Source organism: Manis javanica, chromosome 3, assembly GCF_040802235.1.
Source record: "Manis javanica isolate MJ-LG chromosome 3, MJ_LKY, whole genome shotgun sequence".
Classification (NCBI taxonomy): Eukaryota; Metazoa; Chordata; class Mammalia; order Pholidota; family Manidae; genus Manis; species Manis javanica.
Window position 1 is genome coordinate 10,877,436 of NC_133158.1, and position 26,694 is coordinate 10,904,129.

The 26,694-nt window shown below is 41.2% G+C and overlaps 1 protein-coding gene across 7 annotated transcripts in view; it reads right to left on the reverse strand.

The window, feature by feature from the left end:
- CADPS (calcium dependent secretion activator) overlaps positions 1-26,694 on the reverse strand; it is a 428,787-nt gene that overhangs the window by 225,189 nt on the left and 176,904 nt on the right. For all 7 annotated transcript variants that reach the window (XM_073230819.1, XM_073230820.1, XM_073230821.1 and 4 more), the window contains exons 4-6: positions 17,988-18,068; positions 4,837-5,070; positions 770-891 (exon numbers count right to left, since the gene is read on the reverse strand). In XM_073230819.1, coding sequence (XP_073086920.1) covers positions 770-891; positions 4,837-5,070; positions 17,988-18,068 — 437 coding nt within the window. The remainder of the gene's footprint in view (positions 1-769; positions 892-4,836; positions 5,071-17,987; positions 18,069-26,694) is intronic.

Below are 26,694 nucleotides of genomic sequence, written 5' to 3' on the forward strand. Positions count from 1 at the left end.
TTCTCTTGCCACAAGGCCTTTGCAAACCACAGGGCTTTTGCACAAGCTGATTCTGCCTTTCCTTTGCCATCTCTCTTGCTTAACTCTTACAATATCAGACCAAATGTTTTGTAACTCCTGAAGATGGGCAACTCTGACTCTGGGTCAGGTCCCCCTGCTATCTCCACTTAAAGCACTCCTCCTCAGCATTTATAACTATTTGTGATCATATATTCTTGTAATTATTTTCTGATCTCCCCACTCAACTGTAAGCTCTGTAGGACTACTACAGTGACTATTTTCTGTACCTTGTGTACACACAGTGAGCATTTAATAAATATGTGTTGACCTATTGAATTAATGTATTGTACTGAAAGTAACATACCTTCTTTGCTGATATATTCATAACTGTGTCACATAGGGAAAGAGTTTGGAAAATAAAATTGCTTATATTGTAAAACTATTTAGCAAATATAATAGAAGAAATTTATATCAAACTTTTCTGCACATTATATCAAAGGATGGAAGTTGTGACTAAACTCTGTAAGATGAATATGTAAAGTCTTCAGAAAGGAGGCTGTTTGATTTCCTTCTATTCTCTGCTCTGAAGGAACTGGAATCTTTATTATGTTTGCCAAATAAAAATACAGTCGAGTCAAACTGTCTGAAACACAAACAACGTATATGTCTACTACCTTCTGGGGAAACCACACCTTTAACTTTAGTTGGCCAAAACAGTGCCAATGAGAATAAGGTTCTAGAAGATGAACTGTGAAGAAATGTAACTCACGTTGGTTTAGAAGCCTCAGCCTGGTCAGTCTGTAGTTTCTCTCCTCCTTCTACCTCCATTGTGCAATATACAATGCGATTTGGAGCCAAGGATTTGAGTCCTTGGACCTCCATGATCACCACCTGAAAAGAGAGTCACACATAGTGGAGGTTATTGCTAAAGCCCATGAGCAACATTGCCCAAAGTAAAACACACAGATGAGAAGAAATCACCAAAAAGCCCAGCAGGTATTTGATAGCTCCTGTCAGGTTTATACCAGCCCTGCTGGGACCAGTCTAACACAACGATGCAATTCTTCATAGTGTAACTTATTGCCTTCAGATGGCAAGACAAGGCCCACTAATTCAGATGCTCTCAGGGGCCAGGCAGGTAATGTAAAATGGGCTACACTTTTCTGTGTTAAACACATAGGGTCATTGTTCATTTCCAAAAAGAAATAGGCTCTTCTTTTTTTTAAAAAAAATACAGCTTTTAATTTAGAACATGGCAGAGACATAGGCCCAGGAATTCATTTTTCTCTTTACAATAAGATAAGTGGCAAGGCAATGCTAAGATAAATGGCAAATGCCATTCAGCATTAGAGTCAAAGATGCAGTAGGGAGTAGTGGGGACAGTGACAAACTGGAGAGCACATGATCCATTTAAAGAGAGCAGCCACTACTCAGTCACAGTCCATTGTTGTTTTGCCTTTCCCCAGTGCACAGTTAGTTGCCAGACACTCTAATGTTTTCCTACCAGAAAATAGAAATCTGAATCCGAATCAAAGTTAGAAATCTGCTTTTGAAATTTTTGACAATAATCCAAAATGGGAGGTACAAAATACACAAATTCTCTGCAGGCCAATTTTGTTGGGTCAAAACAAAACATGTCTGCAGCTGCATACTCTCTGTTCTAGACTGAGGGGAAAGGCTGGTGTTTTGATGGACCAAGATAGACCATTTAGAGTTCCTGGCACTTCCCACCACTACTCTTAAAACTCCATTCAATCACCTGCTATTTCCATATTCAGTGGTAGGCACAGTCACTTATCAGAGAGAGCGGAGAGAGAAAGGGAAGAGTCACTGATTTAAAAATCTGAAACAAATGACCTCCATCGGAGATCTATAACAACCAAAGCATATAAAAAAATCACTCAACTGTATTCCAAAGGAAGTTAATGGTACTAACACAGGGGAAGGATGTAGGTGTACAAAAAAACACACTTCTTTAATGGGCTTGATTCAAGGAATTCAGTGGGGTTGTCACTGTACCAGGACTCACAAGTCAGTTTTGCTGCTTAACGAACATTCTAGTGATTCCCAAACTTACTGTGAATCAGAATCACTCCGAGGGCTGTTAAGCCAGACTTCAGGCTCTACCCCCTGAGTTTCTGATAAGAAGGTTGGAGGAGAAGCCCAAGACTTTTTCATTTTTAACAACTTCGCTGGTGGTGCTGATGACCCAGGGGGCATACTTTGAGAACTACTGTACTACTCAGGTCATGTAGGACGAATGACTTAACCTTGAAGTCACCTCCTTCTTTCACACCTCCTAAGCCTCAGTTTCCTCATCTGCAAAGTGGGTATAATGTGTCCTATACATCTCTGTGGCTGTTGTGAGGATCAAATGTGGTGATCTGAGTAATGCAAAAATTTGGCTCTGGGAAGAGTCATACAAATGGAAAGAAATGGGAGGTGCAGTAGAGAGAATATAGTTTTTGGAATTTAAAATATCTGAGTTCAAATCTTGAATTTGTATGTTCACCAGCAGTGTGATCATTTAAAAGTTTCTCAACCTTTTTGAGGCTTTATTTCCACATCTGCAAATGCCTCAGAAGATTGTTGTGATGATTCACTGAGTTAATGAAGGCAAAGTAGGCATAGTGGCATTTTATAAATTCCTATTGTTTTTCATCAGAACACTACCCTGCCAAAGGCCATGCCCCCCAGCACCCAGGACCTCAGTTTTCTTGCTGCAGTTGACTGTTCTCAGGTGCCCCTTCCAGCCATGCAATTCTATAATTACATAAAGTCTATCATCTACCAACCTGCAAATTCAGTCCCAGTCTGCCCTGATGAGATGACAGTTCTCTCTCTCCCTCTTCTTATCCTGTGCTCCCCCAAATGCATTCACAAATAGATGCACAATGATTTTTGCTGGTAGTTTTAGTGTGATATGCAATTCAGTGTTGTAATTAAAAAGTATTTGGAGACCCTAGGGCATTTCATTCTGTACTTGTACTTACAAGTTAGTCTGTTTGAATAATGTACACATGGGAATATGGTTGGGGTCTTGCCCACATCTATATTTCAGATAATCAGCTGTATAATACTGAGAACTGACAAAGAATAGAAAATTACAGATCTAAAAGCTTTGTAAAAATCAATAAACTGCTTTTTTTGCCCTTGCTGTAGGAAGACAAGAGGCAGTAAGGAATAAATTGCCACCTCTAATTGGCAATAATCAGATTCAAAGACACCTTAGAAAAAGTGTTCAATACCTCAGGTGGCAGTACTAAAAAAGAAAAAAAGGAAGTTTCTGTGAAATTACACTGATGATTTTTTCACACACCAAGTGCTCTATATTTAATTGAATACTACCTCTTCCAGCTACCAAATACATGTTGACAACACTGTAATGTGACTATCTCGATCCAAACTGAGCCCAGTAAAACAAATTACCTGCAGTTAATTCACAGCAAGCTCTAATGATGTTCTAGAAAATTAGTCTTTACAAATTTGAATTAAGTCTACAGAAATTCGATCTATTCTCTTGTTTTTCTTTCCCAAATCCAGGGTCATCATAAAATCCTTGTGGGGTTTTGAGCTTTAGTATGTTATGAATGATTCTAAAACTTTGGAGTATGTAAGAAGTACCTGGTAGCTCATTAAAATGAGCTCATTAAATTCATTCCAGGGCTGCAATCTGCCTAGAGTGCCTTCTTTTTTTGACAACCTTATTGAGGCATATTTCATATTTATCATATGATATAATTAATATTTCAAATATGCAATGCCCTGATTTTAGTAGATTTACTAAGTTATGTGTGCATCATAATAAATTAGTTTTAGAACATTTTTATCGACCCCAATAAGATCCCTCATGTTCATTTCCACTCCAGTCCTGGGTGACACTAATCTACTTTCTGCTTCTGGACATTTTCCCCTTCTGGACATTTCATGTCAATGGAATCAAACAATATGCCGTCTCTTGTGTCTGGCTTCTTTCTGTAAACATAATGCTTTTGAGGTTCATCTAAAGGAACACATATAATGAGTTTGTTCCTTTTAATTGCTGAATAGTATTCCCTTGTATGGATATGCCACCTTTTGTGTATCCATTCAACAGTTGATATACAATTTAGATTGTTTCCTTTTTGGCTAGTATGAATAATGCTACGGTATACATGTGTAAGTGTTTGTAGGGACATGTGCTTTCATTTCTCTTGAGTAGATATCTTTGCTGGAACACATAGTTGTTTTATGTTTAACTTCTCCATAGTGACTGCACCATTTAAGTTTCCACCTCCTAGCAATTTGGGTCAGTAAATCTGTGTGGTTCCAAGAATCTACCGAACCAGCTTCTTAGGTAATTCTGATGTAGCTAGATCTGATCCAGTCTTTAAATTATATGCATTAACACAAATGTGGGTAGAAGTTACATAGAAATTTATTGAAATGTTGAGCATTCTGCCACAGCTTCAGCCTGAATGAGTTCTTTTTTTGGGTGATGAGATAAACTAATGAAGCTCCACCATAACAGAAGGCTCTCTACCATGCAGCCAACAGGAGAGCTGATGGGAAAGAAAATTTATGGCTCACCATGAAATGATGCTAGTTTGCTAAAATCGGAAACTAATGCATGATTAAATTTAGTAGGTGGTTCTTAAGATGGCTTTTCCTTAAGAAAAGTATGGGCTCCTGGAGATGAGGAATCACTTACTATTTAGCTGACCTGTGCTTAGCAAGCTGTTATTTTCATACCTCCTCCTAGGGTGCAAAGAGGAAAACAAGCTGATTGTAGTGCATCTAATTACCCATGTCTTGCTTTCTATGCCAGGAAACTTTCAAGGGTTTAGGGCTTTTTACCTCCAAGGAGAAAGACAGCACGACATCCGACTTGGAGAGCTGGTTCTCACTCTCCTCACCCATGTCGATGATGGAAGCATTGTGGCTGCGTTTGAGTTTCTGAAGCTTGAATTCGCCACCTTTGGACACTGGCATACTTTCCAAATTGGCCATGAGCAGGTTGACGGATGATTTCAGCTCCTCAATGTACATGTTTTCCATTTCTTTGGATACAAACTTGGGAAATTTGCGTTCCTTGTAAAGAAAAAGAAACATATGAGCAGAGGAGTAGAGAAAGATCTAATTTACATGGAAGGTTTTCATTTTGCAGCCCAGAATTATGGCATCTAGCAGTAGTGAGATTTCCCTAGATATTGTGGCACTGTGCCAGAGAAATGTTTAGCCTAGTTAAGTAGATAGCTGCCTGCCTTCTAGTTATTTACTGTCTCTAATAGGTAAGAAACAAATACACAAGCATAGTAAAGAAAAGAGTCAAATGTTTTATTATAATTTTATTTTTTTCCCAGTTTTCTTCAGTAAATTTGATCTGTGGAAAGAAAAATGAGGTGATATTTTTCAAATCTGGTTCTCATGGAAATGGTTTTTCTTTTTAGCAAAATGTAGTCAGCTTTCAAGTTCAGAGACACACCCTATTTTTGGATATCTATAGAGATTTTCTCACATAATTCATTCAAAAGGAGCTCATTTGAGATGTTTCAAACATAGCCTATGGCTATTTCTAAAAAGAATAGTGACTGTTTTTGAGAAAAATTGAAAAAATTAATGAAGCGATGAAAAATGTGATTAATATTCTTTAGAAAAGAAGATAAAGCAATAACTGACCTCTATTTTTTTTTCCTTCTTTGCCTATGAAGTTAGTTGACAACATGTTTTAGCTATGCTATTTGCTTCTCTATACTGCTAGGAAACTTACCTGAAGCTTGTTCTCCAGGTGCCTTGGCTATATTTTGGATCAATCACTTTCTCACAGTCATTTCCAATAAGAAACATGAACTGGCCCTCTCCAACCCTACTTTCTAACTGATTAGATGAGAGGCAAGACAAATCAGTTGTTTTGCAAGTAATGGAAAGATCCAATTCCAACTGGCTTAAACAAAGAAAGAAATTTATTGGTTTGAAAATGTCCAAGAACAGAACCAGCTTTAGGCAAGAATACAATCAGAAGTCAGATACTATATTGTAACAACTGAATTTTTCCTCCAAATGGTGGTTTGGGTATCTCTGGATTTGCTGCATGCTCAGTTTGGCTCCCCTTAATGTCACAAAAAGGTTGCTGAAGATCTGCACCTCACAACATGACATGTTATTTAAAGGAAGAGTAAATATCTTCTCTTGTAGTGCTAATGGAAGATGGAGAGTCTTTTTCCCCAGAATTCTCATCCAAAGTCTGACTTCTACAAATCTTGGACAAATTTCTATGGCTACTGATATGTTGTGTTGAATTGTTTAGGCATGAGTTATTTCCTCCATCCCTGTGGCTGAGAGTAGAACTCTGCATGGCTTACATGGAACATGAATTGGCTTGCCAATTCTGGGTGGCATAAAAAAAAAAGATGTTTAGTCCATGATCACCCAACCAACTAATTAAATTAAGTGGCCAGCAATCAACCAGATTTACTCTCTTGAGCAATTGAACTGAGAGATACTGAGATTACAATCAATAGTGCAGCTGAAACAGTAAGATCATGTAGCCTCATGGGTGGTTGCCATATTGGAACAGATGAAAGCAGAATAAGACACTTGGCAAAGAAGTGAGAGAGGAAGAGGTAGAGAGAGGGAGGGAGAAAGGGAGGAAGGCAGAGACTGAAAGAGGGAGGGACTAAGGGAGGGAGGGAAAACAAGAGGAGAAAAGGTATCTAAAGTCAAGAAAGAAGCTTTGCCTTTTAATGGTTTTCTAATTCCCACAAGCCTAGCTATTCCTTCTGCAGTTGGTTCCTTGAGATTTTCTTATTTTCCTTTTCAATGATTCCCTCTACCTGCTACTTAGCTAATTTTTTTTCTTTCCTACCATTGAAGCTTCACTGAGATTCACATAGTGGACCTTCTATACAGAGCTTGGAGGTACCCTTGTGCTATGTGAACCTTCTTCCTACCTGGGTGCTGTCTTAAGTGTTCCCCTCTCCCCCTGCCTCCCTAGGTAATTCCCAGCCACCTTATCATGCTCCATGTTTCAGCCTGAACACTTTACTTTCCCTAAACAACATGTTTCTAAACAACTAAAGTGTCAACAAAGAAATCAGAGAGGAAATTAAAAAAAATTATCTTGAGACAATGAAAATGGAAACACAATGGTTCAAATCTTTGGCAGGTAGCAAAAGCAGTTCTAAGGGGTAAGTTTATAGCAATGCAGGTCCACCTCAGGTAACAAGAAAAATCTCAAATAAACAACCTAGCTGTATACTTAAAGGAACTAGAAAAAGAAGAATAAAGAAAGCCCACAGTACAAGAAAGGAAATAATAAATAAATGAAATAGAAACTAAAAAAACACAATAGAAAAGACCAATGAAACTAAGAACTGGTTCTTTGAAAAGATAAACAAAACTGACAAACCTTTAGCCAGACTTACCAAGAAAAAAAAATAGAACTCAAATAAAATCTGAAATGAAAGAGTTAAAGTTACAACACAGACCACAGAAATACAAAGGATTAAAAAGACAACTATGAAGAATTACATACCAAAAAATTGGACAACTATAAGAAATGGATGGATTCTCAGAAACATGTAATTTTCTAAGACTGAATCAGGAAGAAACAAAAAATCTGAACAGACCAATTTCTAGTTTTGAAATAGAATCAGTAATCCAAAAACTCCCAACAAACAAAAGTGTAGAACCACATGGCTTCATAGGTGAATTCTACCAAACATTAGAAGAAAAGTCAACACCAATTCTTTCCAACTATATGAAAATAAAGAAGAGGAAAGAAAACTTCCAGATTCATTCTATGTGGCCAGCATCACCCTGATACCAAAACCTGGCAGATACTACAAAAAAAAAAAAAAGGAAACTGTAGGCTAATATCCCTACTGGGCAAATAGGCAAAAATTCTCAACAAAATATTAGTTAACTGACTTCAAAAATACATTAGAGGATTATTTACCAAGATCAAGGGGATTTATTCCAGGGATGCAAGGATGGTTTGATATCTGCAAATCAGTCCATGTGACACATCACATTAACAAAATAAAAGATAGAAATCATGAGATCATCTCAACAACAAAATAATCCAATTAAAAAATGGGCACAGGATCTGAATAGACATTTTTCCAAAGAAGACATACAGATGGCCAACAGGCACATGAAAAGATATTTCCATATCACTAATAATCAGGGAAATGCAAATCAAAATGACAATTAAATATTACCTCACACCAGGCAGAATAGCTAGTATCAAAAAGACAGGAAATAATAAGTATTGGTGAGGGTGTGGAGAAAAGGGAACAGTCATGGCCTGTTGGTGGGAATGTAAATAGGTGGAGCGACTATAAAAACAGCATGGAGTTTCCTCAAAAATGAAGAATAGAAATATACAACTAAGAAACTCCACTTTTGGGAATTTACCTGAAGAAAACAAAATCACTAATTCAAAAAGATATATACACCCTTACGATAATTGCCACATTATTTACAATAGCCAAGATATGGAATCAACCTATGTGTTCACCAACAGAAGAATGGATAAGGAAGATATGGCTCATTTATACAACAGAATTTTAATGAACCATAAAAAAGAATGCAATCTTGCCATTTGCAATGACATGACTGGACCTAGAGTATATTATGTTAAGTGATATAAGTCAAACAGAAAAACAAATATCATATGATTTCACTTATATATGGAATTAAAAAATAAAACAAATGGACTTATAAACATGGAGAACAGACAGGTGGTTGCCACAGAGGATGGGGGTGGGGGATGGGAAAAATAGAGGTAAGGGATAAAAGCAACATTTACTTCCCAGTTGGGTCCCCCTATTGTACTTTCTTATAATACCTTAGCTCACCTTTACTTATTATAATTAATGGAACCATTGTAAATTTTTTTGTTGAATGCCTATCTTTCTTGCAGGACCATACCTATCTTGATACCCCTGCTGAACTCTCATTGTCTAGAATAATGTTTGGTACATAGTAAGTATTCAGTGAGGTAAGTGACTAAATAGATGGCTTGTAAAAATGTCCATGTTAAATATCAATGCAGCTAAAACTCAGCTGTGAGAATGAAGTGGAGAGATGATGAATGCAGTTGTGGGAGAACACCAAGATTGTGTTTTTCCATGTAAATGAGTATGGGGGTCTAAAATCTGCCCAGTAACTTTTGAGTATCAATTCTTTCTGGAACCTCTTAACATAATCACTTCTTGCTTTAAGTTTGGGCTCAGCCAGCTTCATGGTGCTTTCTAAGCACACTGGGTAAATGTGAGAGAAGCGGGATGGATGCCTCTGAAATAAGATGGTAAGTTGATGTGCTCAACTAGATCCAGTAGTGATTCAAGGTAGGTCTTATTTGTTCAAAGCTTTTGCATAGTGGGCTTGCTTTTTATCATTCTTGGATTTAATCAGGGATAACTCTGAGCCTCAGAAACTTGGGAATCCTTTGTGAACAATGCCATGGAGATGTGAGGACTTGGCTCCTGGGTCACCATCACTTAGAAAACATTTACTGCTACCGGCACTGTATCTGGCACTGTGTTAGGCATGGGGAGTCCTATGAACAGATGTGGACAGTTCTCCTGGAGCTTACAACTAGTGGGGAGAAAGATCTGTAAGGCAGGATTAGGTAGATGCTGTAATGGAAGCATATGTGATGTGAACTCTTCCTAAGATAATCAAACGTAGCTTTCCAGAGGAGGTGGTCCTTGGGTCAAGTCTGATGAATAAGGAGTTTGCCACCAAGCTGAGTTGGCTGAGACAGGGGCACTGACTTCTCTTTTATTCTTTACATGGAAAATATGACAGGAAACGAAGAATCCAAGAAGGCCTCTATAATTGTTTGTGGTCACAAAATACTTCGCCATCTCCTTTTGAACAAGACCCTTCTTAAGAATGAAGGGAAGGTAGCTTAATTAATGGACATGGTCAAAGAGTGGTTCCTGTGACATGTTAAAGACAGCCAAGCAGCGAAGGTCGCATACTAACAGCTTGAAGGCCATTTTACAGACCTACCTCTTCCCTCCTCCTACTGCGGACCAAACCTCATAACTATGTGGGATTTTTGGGGGAGCTGGGTAAGTAAAATCTCTGAATTTTTACTGGCAGCTGTTGGCTTTGCAGTTGCCAAGGAAATGGAAAGAAAAAACAGTCATGTTTGTCAATTGGGTTCTTTCCTGCCAATCAGCCGTGAGAACCTTACTACCAAATGTAGACCCTTTTATCACACCCATCTTTGGGACTCATTCAAGGTTTATAACTCTACAGTCCTTAAGTTTGGAAGAAAACCCAGTGGTTACAGACAGTGCTACTCTGACCCAGAGTTAGCATCTAATAAAGTTTATGCAATAAGATATTGGAAAAATCCAAAGAATGATCACTCCTCCCAAAATTTAGACAGTTCTTAATGACATCATAAAAAGAAGCTCATAAAAACTGAAGACTGCAAGGGACAACAAAGCCATTTTTCTTTCCTGAATACTTAAGTCTTGAGAAGAAATAGCATTTTGTCAATCTAGGCTAAGGTTCTTGAGGGCAGTTTTTAGCAGCAGACCCATTACAAATACATTTCAAACCTGAAGTTGTGCCAAAATAAGAAAAATGTAGTCACCCATCTCAATTGCTACTTTTCTAAGAGTAAAAGTAAATTAGCCTTGACAAAAGGATTGTTTATTCATATTGTTTTATGAAAGACACAGTACATGGGTGGGCAAAGTCTTCCAAAGAAAATCTCTGCTGGCCATTTATTTTTGTTTTGAGCTGATAACATTCCTCAATGGGATGGCCTCCCAAGAACAATTCCTTTCAGGGCTATTCATGCTCCGCCATAATGAGTGATTTTTGGAACACCCCAAAGAGCAACAGAGCCAAGGTAATAACCCTTCGGGGCCCTCAGTGTGGTGCATCCGGGTATTACTGCATCTCACAATGTTCAGCCGAAGGCTGGTGACAACTGAGTTCTCCACTGCAGTGGCCGTTCCACTATTACCAATCAACTCGGACTATGTGATGGTGGGTGTACAATGAAGTGTAGGGAGTGATGGGAGAGAGATGGGCACGTTGCGAAAGAAGGTCTCGTTAGTAATTTGTCAAATAGTGTTTTGAAAAATAGTGTTAGTAATTTGAAAAATAGTGTTTGAAAGTGCTATAGCTCTGTTAGCTATTTACATTTCTGTCTTTGCATTTTTACCATAGAAGATGAAGGGGTAAAAGCTGACAATGTGTAAAAGCTGACAAGGGTACTGCCACTCAGGCAGAGGATCCTTTGACCCCAAAGGCTCAAGTTGTATACAGGTGGACAATCAGAAGGAAGTAGGCGGAAGAAGGACACTTTCTAGGGACAGAGCTCACTGACATGTTGCACCAATTCAGTACAAGCTCCCCAGCAGTTTATGGACTCCCATTATGGGTCAGATGATATGACTGTCACTGGGGATGAAAGAGTCAGCTGAGAGGTCAGGGTATGGGGTGGGGATGCCGCCAGGAAGCGACCAAGTAGACACCATGTGACACATGAGGTACCAAATGCACCTGCAGAGTACAGGGGCATGGAAGAACCTTATCCAGTCCACATCAGTGAAATAGACTTAACTTTGAATTCAGTTTTACTGCTTACTAGTTGATAACTTTAGACAGGTTTCTTCACCCATCTGAATTTTAGTTTGCATATTTGAAGTCAGGATAATAAACCTCTTAGAGTTATGGTGAAGAGTAAGAGATAATCAACATGAATACTTCTTGACCACTGACTATATATACTATATATATATATATATACACACATATGAATACATATACACACATACTCATACCCATGTTCATATACATATAGCAAATGTACATACACACATACAGATATCCACATACAGCAGGTACCACACTACCACCACCACCATTGCTAATGGCAATACCAATCAATAATCATGATGGTGACTATGATAAAGATCATGATGCTATTGGCATTTATAAATGTTAACTGTATACTGGAAACTAAGCTAAGTACTTTACAGGCTTCACTTCACTGAACCCTTCCAATGACCCACTGAGGCAAGTGCTATTATTTATTCTTATTTTTCTGTAGGAGAATGAGGCATAGAAGTTAAATCAACAATTAGGAGAACTGAGTTTGAAACCTAGAGCTCATGTTCTTAGCTACCATATGGCAGGGCAGACCTATCTGACCCCAAAGAGCAACAGAGCCAAGGTAATAACCCTGCGGGGCCCTCAGTGTGGCGCATCCGGGTATTACTGCATCTCACAATGTTCAGCGGAAGGCTGGTGACAACTGAGTTCTACACTGCAGTGGCCGTTCCACTATTACCAATCAACTCGGACTATGTGATGGTGAGTGTACGATGAAGTGTAGGGAGTGATGGGAGAGAGATGGACACATTGAGAAAAAAGGTCTCATTAGTAATTTGTCAAAATCAGCATTACAGACATCTTTAAGTGGCTTTGTCTTACTTCCTCAGCTTTTATGAATTAAATGGACTTCCCCTCCCTTAAATGAACTTCAAAGCATCTCCTTGACATTTAGATTTTTCCTTGAACTCAGACTTCCCTGGATTCTTAGCTACCTGACAAGGGTCAGAGTCAGAGAGATGCTCCCTACACACATTCTTTTAGGCAAAAAGTTGAACTGAATTTCTACTTTATGCCTGCACACTGCTACCTCCTGAAGCAAGGTGGGTACCTGGTACAACAGAATTAATTTGTAAGCTGGGGGTAGTATCATTCTCTAGAAAAGGATTCCATTTTTATCTGATAATTAGCAATGTATAGAACAGAACTTTTCCATTAAGGAAATATTTAGTTATTATTTCTCACTTGGGAGCATATTTTCATCAATGTTTTCAACAAGACCATGGTGTGAGGTGGTAATTTTGCTCTGCAGAGAATTCTAGGGGTTTTAATGGCAACTACACATTTAAATGATAGGTTGAAAAACCAATGGTGTTTCCCTACCAGACCTCTTCCACTAACACTACACAAGCTGTATTATTTGTCTTACATAATCAGACCAAGAATTTTGGAATTTTTACCCCTAAATGTGGCCAAAAGAACTGGCAAATATCACAGCATCACTAATGCCACAATCTGCCTGTTTAAGCTCCAATGTCAACCTCTGATCACACAATTTAAATAACTTAGACTTAATTCCTGGGTAAAATTTGGGGACATTTTAATATCAGTATGAGAGGATTTTGGAAAATGTTTGAACAGGGATTAAGAAGTCTTTTCTATCAGATTAAAAAAAAAGCACCCAGCTCTTTCCATGGAACTTATAAGGCACCCGCCTGATGTTCACAGTGAGGGTTCATCCTGTCATCTCCGTTGGATGCTCTGACCTGTGAGATGTGGTGTGACTGAACCGATAGATGACCACGTAGGGGTGTGTGTAGAGGAGAACCGCCTCGCGCTTGCCTCCCTTCTCTCCCAGCAAGAAATAACAAGCACATGCCTTTCATAAGTGTGCGATGATGGGAATACTGTTGGCAGAACTAACAGAAGCCTTACAACCTCTTTTTTGGATTCCAAGGAAATCAAAGTAGAAAGGATTCAGAATTTTAAGAGCCAATTCTATCTGATGCTGTTACTTGAAATGGCCTCTGGATTGAATACCATCAGGGAGAGAGGACCTGGGGGCAGTCTGTCATCTGGAGTAACTTTCTGCCTGTCACCTGACTGCTCTGAAGAGAGAGAGCACAAAGCTTGGAATGAGAGCCCTCAGCTTGTTACCTAATAGCTAAGTAAACATATCACTTAAACTCTTTGATGTGGCCAACCTGGGAAGAACTACTGTGACTCCAGGAGTTTTTATTAAAGGCCTAAAAGGCAGTGTATGTGAAATTGCACTGCCAGTGCCTGACACATTTATTAAAGGCCTGATAAGCAAAGAGAGGTCAGGATGAGGTAAGATGAAGGCTGGGTGAAGGGCACGTTGGTCCTTAGATTGTGGTGCTGGGGAAAATAAGGGCCTGTATTTGGGAAGGCATTTATACATACTGATTAAGAGTGCAGATTCTGGTCATTGAGTGACCTTGGTCAAGTCCTCTAAAGTCTCTGCTTTAGCTTCCCCTATGAAATGGGGATAACTATCACACCTTTCTCACAAGGTTGCTGGAGGGTTGGAGAGATTATCAAATGTAAAATGCTTAGAAGAGAGCCGGTCACAGAATAAAAACCATATAAGCGACAGTTATTAATTTGGGGCACATCTTGGGTATCTCTCAGTTTATAATGACCACCCTACCCACAGTCTACCTCTTGGGTGCCACCTTCAACCTTATTGATGTACCTCCAACCTCCATGGATTCAGTGAGACCCTCACTTCCTTTCCAAGGTGGATTGGCTGATTGCTCCAGGGGTTGGCCCTTGAACCAAGTTGGGCCAATCAGGAGCCTGACTCTTGAAATTGTGAATTTGAAGTAGGGAAAGGAAAGGTAGGGAGAAATATTTGGTAGAGAGGTTGACTGACTCAGTGATTTCTTATTTGTCCATACTGGAAACATGTAGAGCTGTGGAGCAGATGGGTTTCCCAGCTGAGATGCCAAGAAAGCTGGTTTGCATACAAAGAAAGAATAATGAATGATACACACAGAGTCAAGAGAGTATAGAAAGTTCTGACCACCTGACAGTTCCCGGTCCCAGGTCCTCCCTGGGTTTTGGCTACATCTTGCCCGGGGGCTCTGAGTGACACTCCTTGACCCCTGGACTCAATCCCTCTTTTGCCCAAGTTTCCCTGAGTGGTGCTCTAACTTGCAATCAAAATGCTCTTCCCATCTTTTAATTCATAGAACAGAGTGAATTATGTTTGACGGCTAACATCTATATCCAGGAACTTCTGCTTATGATATTTACAGGAGCTGATGTTCAGCCATATGGGTCTAATTGTACACCCTGACTAAAATTCACCAATGATGGAAATAGAAAAGTCGCGGCATGCCACAAGAAGATAAGCAGAAGGGCTTTGTTTCAGTACCTCTTTATGAACTTCAATATCTTGACCTTCAGTATAGGAGGTCTTGATATTTCATTTAATTTTTGGTGGATAAGATATTTTTTAAATTTTCCTCATTATTAGCTAAGCTGGTTTAGGTGAAGAGAGAATGTATTTTTCTTAGAATCCAACTAAATTGGAAGTAAAAGCAGTTACTGGCTGAGGCTCAAGAATAAGTGGATCCAGGGACTTGAACATCCTGAGAACTTCAGGCTGTTCCCTGTCTCTGTCTCTCTGCATGTTGGCTGCATTCTTCTGTTCTTCTCCCTACATGGAAGAATGGAACGTGGCTGCAGACATCTTTCTAGCACCAGGCATGTTGGCCCTCAGTCCACAGGTTCCAGGGAAGGGATTTGGTCTAGTTGCATTGGGCACCCAATTCTGGACCAATCATTTGTGGCTAGGCAGGCTGGGAACTGTGATTGGTTCTGCTTGGGTGAAGAGCTCACTTCCAGGACCAACTAGCTATGATTAGGGGGCCAATGGTATGAATGAATGTTGCAGAAGACAGTCAGTTTCTAGGAGAACCGGAAATAGTAGTGGGCAGACTCTTTCATAGAAATCCTCCATACCCTAAATGTTTGGGGGACTCCTCATATGGTTTGGAATTATTCTCCAGTCTCTGTAAATAACAGCCAAAATTCAATTTAATTGCCTATTTCATTGTTCAAGAAAGTCTAGTTCTAAGTTCTTGGCAATTTCCTGCTTGGTATCAGGGTGCCTGGTGGTCTTTTAAAAATTAAATTTAGCCTACACCAGTTTCTTAAATTTTCATTTTAACTCTCAAAGTAAACTAAACAACTAAAATAAAGGTGCCATGAGCTTGTTTTTGAATTGTGTGTCTGTGTGTGAGATATTCTTTAAGTGGGATGAATACTCATTACCTGCAGACGCAACAGTTACCTAATGGCAGGCAGTGGGTCAAATGACCTCCATTTTCTGAATAATCTTCTGAGGAGATACTGAGTTTTCAGAAGTAAATTCTAAAGCGTTATTGATGTTTACTCTCACATAAGCAGGGTTTTCATATGTAAGAGCCTTTTATACTACCTTTAGCCAAATCCATAACTGCATACTATTTTTAGCCACTGGACTGATTCTGCTATGAACTTTAAAGGTGTCCAAAAAGAAGAGATAAAACATTTCAATAAAACTGCTTGATCACAAACACAAATGTTCATGCTTCTTGGAATCGCTCTTCTGTTTCTCCCTCAGGAGGATTCCTTCCCTTATGTCCAAGTCCTGAGCCACTTCTGTCCATAAAGAGGAAGGCTGGATGCCAAGCTCTGCCTGAGCCCACCCTCCCTGCCATCTCCCACAGCCGCTTCCTCTCATATGCCTGTGGCTACTGGAGGAACCAGCAGGAGCCTGTGATTTAAAATTCTGTAATTTTGTTCTTCATGGATTTTTGATTTAATTATTTAAAAATATCGCATTAAATATTATTTATTTTCGTTACTGCATTTTTGGCCCCCTACTTTTGAATTTTGCACCTGAATTAATGCCTCATCCTGGTCCCAGCCCTGATATTTAAACAGACTTGAGTTAAGGATCCAATGTAGCCTCTTAACTAGTGCCTATCAATCTCAGTGTAGATTCCCCACCTCTAAAGCAAGACGAAAACTGAATGGAACCTCACAGAGCTGTTCTGAGGGCGAATGGGATGGTACATGTAAAGCATTTAGCGTACTTGCCACAGAGTCAACACTCAATAAGTACAACTAGCATGACTACCGTTAATAATGAACACAAATGGCAGTGAAGGCAATAATAGTACATAATACTTAGGCTCACATTCATCAGTAGTAAGACATAATCCCAATCCCAGGGAAATCCTATGTACTGGGAGACTCAGACATGTAAACAAATAGTCACCACCCAATGAACTGTTATCCTAAAGGTTTATATGTGGCATGAAGAAAGTGCAGAAGTGGGGAGAACCAGCTAAGCTCTTACATAAGGGGTTTTGAGTACGAAAGCTGAGTAGGAGAGTTTGCTAAATGGAGGAGAAAAGAAATATCATGCTAGGTTGAAATGCCAATGGGCACCAAGTCATTAAGCCTGGGAAAGGCTTATTTGGAGGGAGGCATTCTCTGCAGCTGAAATGGAGACTTCTGGTGGGAAAGTTGTGGAAAGTGAGGTCATAATAAGGCAGGGTATGGTGTGTGAATTAAGAGCCCTGAATATCATTCAGAAGAGGTTAGATTTTGTTCTGGGAGCAACGGGGGATTCTATTGGAGGGTTTCGAGGCTCTGTTTTGAGATGTTCATATGTGGCATTTAGAATAGCAACTGCGTGAAGGATGAACAGGAGATGAGGAGGGTGTCAACCCAGGAACACCCATTTGGAGGCTATTGTAAGACCTGGGCGTTGAGGATGAGGGCCTGAGCCAAAGCACTAGCAGTGCCGCTGGAAAGCACTGAAGAGATCTGACCCACATTTAGGCGGCAGAGTCAATGAGCTTGGGGCTGACTGAGAGGGGGCGTCACAGGGAAGAAGGAGAAACTGGGAGTTGGGCACGGCAAGGAGGTTCCACCCACAGTAGCTGCATGGAGAATACATGAAAAGGAATAAATGTAGGGATGTGTATGTGGTAGGAGGGAGAAGATAAGGAGCTAGATTTTGAACACATTTAACTTGAAATGCAGGGGTTATCCAAGTGGAAATGCTCAAAAGATAGTTGGAAGTAAGTCTGGGACTCAGAAGAACAGTGAGACTGGAACTGGAGTGGTTGCAGCAACTCTGTCTTGGTGCAATGAGGACAGTGTTTGCACAGCAGTCATACAAAGGAGGAGATGGTAATGTCATTCTTAGAAATGTGTGGAACTGCAGTATAGGTCGAAGCACAGGAAAACTAGAGAGGTGCCAGTCAGGGTGATTGTCCTCATCTTCCTTCCTCTCGGCTTCTCTGCTTTTTCCTTTCATGGACCTTAATAAGCAGCGTGTTTCCTGTGTGGGGCTTTGGCCTGGCCCCCCAGCAATGTCCCCCAGGTTTCCTTACCCTGGCTATGTGGTCTGCCATTTGGAGACGTCCATCCAGCTCCCGTCTGATCTGGGCTGCTTGCTCGTCTGGATTGTCCAGCTGCATGAAAGCACAAACAGGGAGACTTACGTCTGCGTCACAGAAGCCAATAAACTCATGACTTTCCATTTTAATTTCCTACTTGGTTCCCCCACGGACACACTGAAAGTTAGGAATCTTGTACCAGACACATCTAGTTTGAGTGAAATTTTAAGTTAAATGCTTCTAGGAAGAGTGTGATGTGGTAGGCAGCTGCTAGGAACGACATTTGCATGAACTTGTACAAGATCACTTCTGAAGTGCTAGGCAGCAGTGCTTCTAAGGAAGGCAGGGCACAGCAGCTCTGTCTGTGGCACACTGAGGACAGTTTTAACCCAGCAGGCATACAAGGAAGGAGATGGTAAGAGAACTCCTAGAAATGTATGGAGCAGACCTGGTGCGCATCCACAGGGCCCACATGGCATATATCTTGCTGCTCTCCCACCATGGAAGATTAATCAATCCCTGACTTTCTTCTGACTGAGCCTGACACATTCTCAGCTAGGACCCCAGATGGCCACTACCACTCAGCTGGTTTTGGTATCTAAGCTGAAATCTATCCTTGCCTTCCCTGAAGGTTAGAGCTATTAGGATATAAGGATCAGAACACCCAAGCATAAACAACCCGGACAATTCTGTAACTTCTCTGGTTTCAATTTTTCCATCTATAGAATGAAGGGGTTGGTTATATAATCTCCACTCCTTTTATATCATCCTATGAATCTATTAAAGATATTGGCAAACATTTCTGGAAAGGGCCATATGATTAATATGTTAGGCTTTGAAGGCCATAAGGTCTCTGTTGCATTGACTGAACTCTCCCATTGAAATGTGAAACAACCACAGACAATACGTAAATGAATGAGTACTGCTGTGTTCTAGTAAAATTTTATGTCTACAAAGGTGGCAGACCAAAGTTTCTGACCCCTGCTCTATGGACTGAAGTTCTCTGTTTATTTCTAAGCAAGCCTTGCACTATCTTTCAAACTGTAATTTAGTCTGCTTTGTTCAGTAATTTATGATTTATTTTATTCACAGAAATTCATGATTTATTTTATTCACAGAAAAGTTTAATAAGCAGGGAACAGTGGCATTCAAATATGAGGGGCTCTGTTCCTTCTTGAAGTACATATTAACCCACAACAAAAAGTAGCTTAAGAAGTATGTGAGTTTTCTAAGTCCTTTTCTTTTAAAGGTCATTTGTATTCAGAAATTTAGAACAACAAAACAGCTTTATCTATGCTATGAAATGGTATAGAAAGTAAGTTATTTCTAGTATGACACAAACGAGAACACTAGAAAATGTATGGTCAAAACTGTTGAAGCATCATCAATCTTCTTCTTTGGTTTATTTTGCAGAACATAAAAATTCATCTGACTTCTTGTTACGCATTTTAATCACCCTGTTCAATTAAGGAGTTGCCTTACTTTCTCCTTTTCACAGTTTTGAGGAGCGGGACTATTTCCTCAATCACAAAGACTGATTTGCAACTTTTGGCCAAATATTATTCTAAGGCAGCATTTTCCAAAGGGTGCTCTGCTGAACAACCACTTTACTAGATGCTTCAGAAGAAAGGGTTCCAGAAAGGCTCAGATAAGTTTGGGAAAGAGTGTATCAAAATGCAAAGTCTCTGAGAAGTTCTGCAGTAAGGAAATCTGTTAGACTTTGACCAACTCAACTATTCTTTAACTTAAACTTAAATGTTTATTGTTTGTATAATGCCCAGAGAACATGAAAATCCTCCTCTAAGTAAATAGAGAGCCACCCAAAAGCATCACACTGCTGAACAACAGCACTGTGACCACTGCCTGCCAATAGGCACATGTGGGAAACATGGCATCCTGAGTGTTTTTAAGCTCCAATAAACTGTTTTTGTTCTTTTCCCTTGGAAATCCAAGACTTCTTCAGATCCAGGTGCAAATCCACTGGGAACACGCAGAAATGTCTTGTTCAAAATGAAACATCTGACTGCCTCACTGAGAAGCAGCATGGCGACTTGGCCAGGGGCTAAAGTTGGGAATTCTGCCAGAAGGTATGGTGTTCACAGAGGTTAAAACTGAAAGGAGAAAACACAGCCCAATAGAACCACTGCCTTACTAAGTCTGCAGAAGCTGGTGAGTTTTTCCTATTGGCCTCACTGAATGCCACTAGAAACAGCAAAGAATTTGAGACATGAGAAGGCTAGGTCTACACTAAGCTCCATCCATGAATTTGTTGGTTTACTCATTTACTCATTCATACATTGAATTTTTATGGAATATCTTGTTATGCCAAGACACTGGAATACAGAAAGGAATAAGACCAGCCTGGTGCCTGCCTCCATGAAGCTTAAATCTAGCAAGAAGAGGGATAGTTTTTTGAATAAGTTGGGCACAGAAGAGCAGGGATTAATATTTATTGTTGCCTATATCAAGCCCAGGCACCTTATGACCTTTTCTAAAAGGTACCAAGAAACAGGGTCTGTTCTTCCAAGAAAAGGATGCTGAGGTCAGGAAATGCTTCTCTCTTCTGAACATTTGTAATGCAAACAGGATAATAAGATTCTGAGAAATTTTAGAGTAAATAAGCTTATTTAACTGCATTTGACTTTGTTTTACAAAATTATTTCACTGAAAATGTTTTTTCAGTGACCAGTTTGGGAAATCCCACATGTGAAACAACGCTAGGAGGTAGGTAGCATCATTACCCCCATTTTACAGATAAGGAAACTGAGTCTCAGTGAAGTTCAGGAACGAGCCGCAGTCCCCACAGCTGGTGAAGTGGCACAAGCCATTTGAAATGGTGTCAGCCCTGCCGCCAGCTGGAGCCCTTTTGCTCTGCATTATGCTGTCTTCCTTCCTGAGTGCCTTGTTTGGTTTTCTAATTGTCCTTGACAACTAACTAACTCAGTGCCCTCACATTGCTTCTTGTACTAATGGGTCAGTTTAACACGAAGAGTCACCAGTGAGGGGCAGAGAAAGTCTACTTTCTGTCACCTGTCATGACTGGTTGATTTCTGCTGGGGAGGCTATAGCCATGCCAGAACCCTCCCAAAGAAATGATAACAACGGACACATCCTTATCCTGGCTCTGCCATTATAGTAACTATGTGACCTCGGGCAAGGTACTTAACCTCTCTGTGTTTTAGGCCTCTTCATCTGAAAAATCAGGATAATAACTACCTAAAGATGTCATGAGGCTTCGCTGAAACATTGACTATGAAGGGCTTAGCCCAGTTCTGGCATGTCAAACCCTCAGGAAATGGTGGCTGCTCTTTGTGTTACTAGAGCAGCCCATGCTGGTATATTTCTGATATGGGCCACAATGGGGCATCAAAGATTCAGAAGAGAATGAGCCGGGTGGGACAGCTTCTCTCCCTGGTGTGGATGTGGGGTCTTCCTCTGACTGTGCACCAGAAAGGAAGGTGATCAAGGGGTCCCATCTCCTGACAAATCTTCCCAGCTTCTCAGTGTCTCTCACTTTCTCCAGGGTCAAATCCTTTCCCTCCGTTAGACTTTCATTAGCAGGAGTGACCAGGCAGACACAGCTGTCTGACAGCTAATGATCTGGAGGGAAGATGAAAATGGAAATGTACCCAAAGCACCCTAAAATAGCCTGGCATGATAGAGGAGGCCATCCTCAATCAAGGAGCTTGACAGCCCCACTGTACAAAATCCAAAAATATAAAGAGAAATCAAGTAATTACCTTTTCAAGTGCTGGAAAGAAAAAGCCAGCGAGTGAGCTTCCATGGAAACGAGGTCCTGTTTACTGCACTGGTCTTTTCCACTGAGGAAAGGCAAGATCAGCTGGTGAACCAGGCCAAGGGCAAACCTTTCCCATTGACAGCTCATTAGGGTTAAAATATGTACATGTGCATGAAGGCTCTTTACCTAATTAGACAAATAATCTTCCTACTAGCAGAGGTCAAGCAGAGGCAGTGTGGTTGTTGTGATGTGCCAGTCAAGCAAAGGGAACCATTTCCCTGGGCTTTTCTTTTAAAGTGACAGAGAACTGAGCTCAGCACTGCCTAAGTGTCACCTAGACAGGTGTCACCTAGGCTATCAGTTCAAGCCAGTTCTGAGGCTTGGGATTCTCTCCAGCTCACGGCTGTGCCCTTGAGTCAATGCAGAGATAAGGTCTCAGACCAGCGTCACTGTTGGGCTGAGGTGTGTCTGCAGGAACATCGTGTGGTGGAGGCTACAGACCTGAGAATCTGGCAGTGAGGAGTCTGTGCCCAGCCATCCATCCCCTGGTTGCATGACTTTGTTAAGCTTCTTAACTTTTCTTAGCCTCAGTTTCCTCAACTGCAAAGTGGGGATCACTTTCATCTTGCATGGCTATGCAGAGGACTAAATAAGACAATGTGTGGTGCTTTAAAGGCAGTCAGGCCAACTTGGGTCCATGTCTTGGTTTTGCAATTTCCTTACTCAAAGGGATAGAACAAGTGACTGGAACTTTCTGAGCCTCAGTTTCCTCATTTTTCAAAGTGAGATAAGATACCTACCCCCGTGTGTTGTTAGAAGGATTGAGTAAGATGGCATGTGTGTAAAGCCCTTTGCGTGGTGTGGGCACAGAGTAGGTCCTACAGTTTCTACAATTATCCCTGTTTTAGGGTGGGGACTCATCAGACATTAACTTACCTCCCTGCCCTTTGTGGTTAATGAAAAACCAGATACAGGGATGGGGGTGCCCTGGAATGGACATGGGGAGCCTGATCCTTGATTTGCCTTTAGCTGGGGGAACTTGGGCTGAAGCCATGACCTCTCTGTCCATAATCCCTTGACCTGAGAAATGACAAGCCCTAGCTATTATGTTCCAGGAGTCTCTGAAAAGCTGAGATGTGCACTTGTCAAAGTTATATTTGGGAAACATTGGTCCTGCAGGCCCCCTATGAGGAAGACTTCTGTGGCCTAGTGGAGCCTGCCCCCTCTCCTTCCCTCCTGGAGGGCCGCAAGGCACGTCAGTGAGAAGTCCTAAACCAAGACAACCCTGCACGGCCCGACATTTCCCAAACTTATCTGACCATGTATGATCCACAGAAACACCCAACAACACATTTTGGGATATGCTCACCTAGGCAATTTTCTGTGCACTTTACTTTTCTCATGTCTGTGGACAAAAATTTTTTTGGAAGGGGAGGGTGGGAGCAACCCCGTTATGCAAATGGATCTGTCCCTTCATTATAAGGAATCCACCTGGGACTGTGCTGGCTGACCTCTGGGGTGATGGGAAAATCATCACGGGGCCCAGGCGTGCAGTCTCCTCATCACCCTCAGAGGCCCCGGAGGATCAGCTTTGACTGTGTCCTCGGAGACACTCTTGGGCACGGGCTTCCTCTAGGGGCGCCTGAATCCCCCAGTGCTCGCACATCACAGTGATAGGGCAGTGAGTCCCACTCTGGACTCTTCCAAGGCCATCATGGTTACTGCCTCAAGGCTGCCTTCGGTCAAGTAAAGAGCAGACGTGATTCAAATACACAGAAAACTTAAACTGAAATAAGCAGATTACTTTATGCATTATTTGAATACTTTTTCTACTTTCTGGGGGAATCTGTGATTTCCAGCCTTAGAGCAAGTGAACCAATGTCAGTCTCAGCGGTACAAGGAAAACGATCCAGAACTGTGCCTGGAAGGACCTTTAGAGATGATGTAGTGACTTCAGGCCTAAGTGTAAGCCCTGCTGAGCTTTGCAGCCTATCGACCACCACATCCCCCCTCAGTACATTCCACTGAGACCCTCACTAAGGCATTTTTTGGAAGGCTTTGCTTTCTCCTGCTGCCAGGTCTTTGTATGAGCTGTTCACCACCTCTGGGGCACTTCACCTTGTCTTTCCCTTGACTGGAAACTGCTTCTTGTCTGTCATCCTTCAGGTTTGCAGCAAACTCTTCTCTTACCCATCCAGACCTCCTGAGTGTCCCTGTCATAGGTCCTATGCATGTCTCCTTTATTAGCATTTATCATCACTGTACTATCACATTCATCATACCATTATTTGACATTCACCCACTAGACTGTAACCTTTACAAGGGCAGGGGTATGAATTTATTCACCTTTGCATCCTTGGCACCCAGCAGTCAGTCACTTTCAGCCATCTAAGCAGCTATTAGTGCCTGGCATTCCACTCCCTGCATACTTCATCTCACATTAATTCTGATCTTAATGACACTTAAAGTGGCAGAATAGGTCCCCTCCACCACCCAACTTTCAGGTAGGAAACCAAGCTGCAAGATTAAGTAGTTTGCTAGGAGTTTCAGAGACAGTTGGCCCTGCACGGAAGTGATAACTCTTAGAAAACAGAGTGTGGACTTTAGAATAAGAAAATCTTAAGATCAAACCCTACCTGTCACATACTCACTGTGTGGCCAGGCCAAGGCACCTAACCTTTCTGAGCGTCTGTACCTGTAGCTCTAATATACTACTCTCAGTGGACTATGGTAATGATCATAACAGATATTTTCACACAGCAGGGGACTGACACCTTGTGGGTTTATTATTACTTTTATTATTATTACCAGGGACAAATCTGATGCAATATGTGGACTTGCATTCAATTTGAGTCTTTACCAGGGCTCTATTCCAGGGTTATTTGTAGAGAAAACATTGAGTTTGATGTCCCGTGCACATTAAAGTACATTTTATTTTTATAAATATCGTCCAAGGACAAACCACCTCATTTGTTGAAGAGTTAAAGTAGATCATTAGTGCCTTTCTTTACCATATGCCTTATTTCCTCCCCAGAAGACCTTTAAGAGGTCATTCTGAAGGACGTACTTCTCCTTGATTGCAAAATGCAAGGTTTAACTCCCAGAGTTTGCTGGCCAAAGAGAACATCCACTGCATTTGAGTCCCCAGTTTTATGTCTTTGCTGGTTTCTGGCAATGGAACACAGAGTTCCAAATGCAATAATTCTTGAGCAAGCAGCAAATAAGTATACAGAAACACCCAAACAGAAACCCAATCCATCCTTTTGTGATCCTTCAGTGCTCAGTCAGCCTGTCTCTATTCCCCCCCATCCTGGCATGACCTCCTCATTCTTTTCCACCATTTTAAAACTGACATATCATCTAGGGTCTGGTTTCAGAACCACTTTCCCAGGGAAATTACTCCCTTAATTACTCCAGCCATGAATCAACTTGCTTTCCTAGGCATCACTGGCCAGTCTAGCATCTAAAGTTCTATGTGTCACATGTCTCAGACTTCCTTTCCCTGCCACAACAGCTGTAGGGCATAGTGGCCTTAGACCCAGGAAGTGGAAACTAATCTGAGCTTAAATCTTGGCTTTGTCACTTACCAGCTCTGTGACATTGCATAATACACTGAACTCTGTCTGTAGCCTCATCTGCAGAGTGGGAGTCCTAACAGTTACAATGCCATCAGCAGAGACTTGTGATGAGAATGAAAGATGATGGTACTCATAAAGCATTTAGCATGAAGCCTCGAATATGATGTGAGGTCATAAAGTCAAGGCTATAATGGAGTACTATTGAGGCCAGAGACTGTGGTTTTATCCAGCATGAGGGACACAGCTGTGTTTTTTATGGATCACCTTAATGATCTTCCCAGCTAGGACTGGGAGATGGTCCAGTTCTCCTGCACTGTCCCGAGCACACAGGGAACTGAAGCCATTCTAAGAAGGGAGTGGACATTGTCTTCCTGGGTGGGACTGGAGCAGCCAAAGCCCAGGGTATGGGAGAAGCAGGTGGTTTTATGAAGAGAGGAGGCTTGTGACTAGGTTGGTTTATCCCTTCTTAAATGCGCAGTTACCTCCTGAATGTCTCTTGAATTCCTCTATCCTGTCTATCTGTGTCCCTAGACCAGGCTGCCATTGTCTCCATCCTGGACCATTGACCCATTCATCTGCATCCTCTCTAATGCAGCAGTTCTCAATCCTGGCTGCATATTAAATATCTGGAGGAGACAAAAGGGAACTTCAGTATCCAGGGTGCATGCAGACCAACTAAATCAGACATTTGGGTTAGGGCCCAAGCGTCAGAATATTTTTAAACTGTCTACATGATTCCAATGTGCAGCAAACACTGAGAACCTCTACCTAAAGTCCAGTGGTTCTCAAACTAGATGCATGTAAGAATCAAGCAGAGAACTTGTTAAAATACAGTCAGTCACCCCTGGAGAGTTTTGATTTAGTAGATCTGGCATGAGAAACAAGAATCTGCCCTTCTAACAAGTTCCTAGGAGATGCTACTGCAAACCAAACTTTGAGAGCAAGGATGGATCCATGCTCAGCAGTGCATTCTGCTCCTCTTTGGAATGTGCATTTGCTCATGTTACTCTCCTATCTAAGGCCCTCCAATAACGCTCCATTCCTCTCGGCAGCAGGAGTCCAAGATCCTCATCAAAGCTGAGGGAGCTATTGCCATGGGGTCCTGCACAGCTTTCCAGCCTCATCTCACCCAACTCTGTCTTGCCCTCCAGGCTCAAGTCATTCAGTGCTTCTTATTCTAAGTGCTCTAGTAAGACATTCTTTTGTTACCCCAGGCTGATGCACAAGCTCTTTCCTCTTCTGCCCTCTTTGTTGGGCTAACATTTCCACATTAATCCAAGTTTCAGCCTCAATGTTTTTTCCTTAGGTACTGACCTAAGGTCGCTTCCTCTAGGCTTGTGTAGCATCCTGCACCGCCTCCTTTATCACTCCCATCCTATTTGTA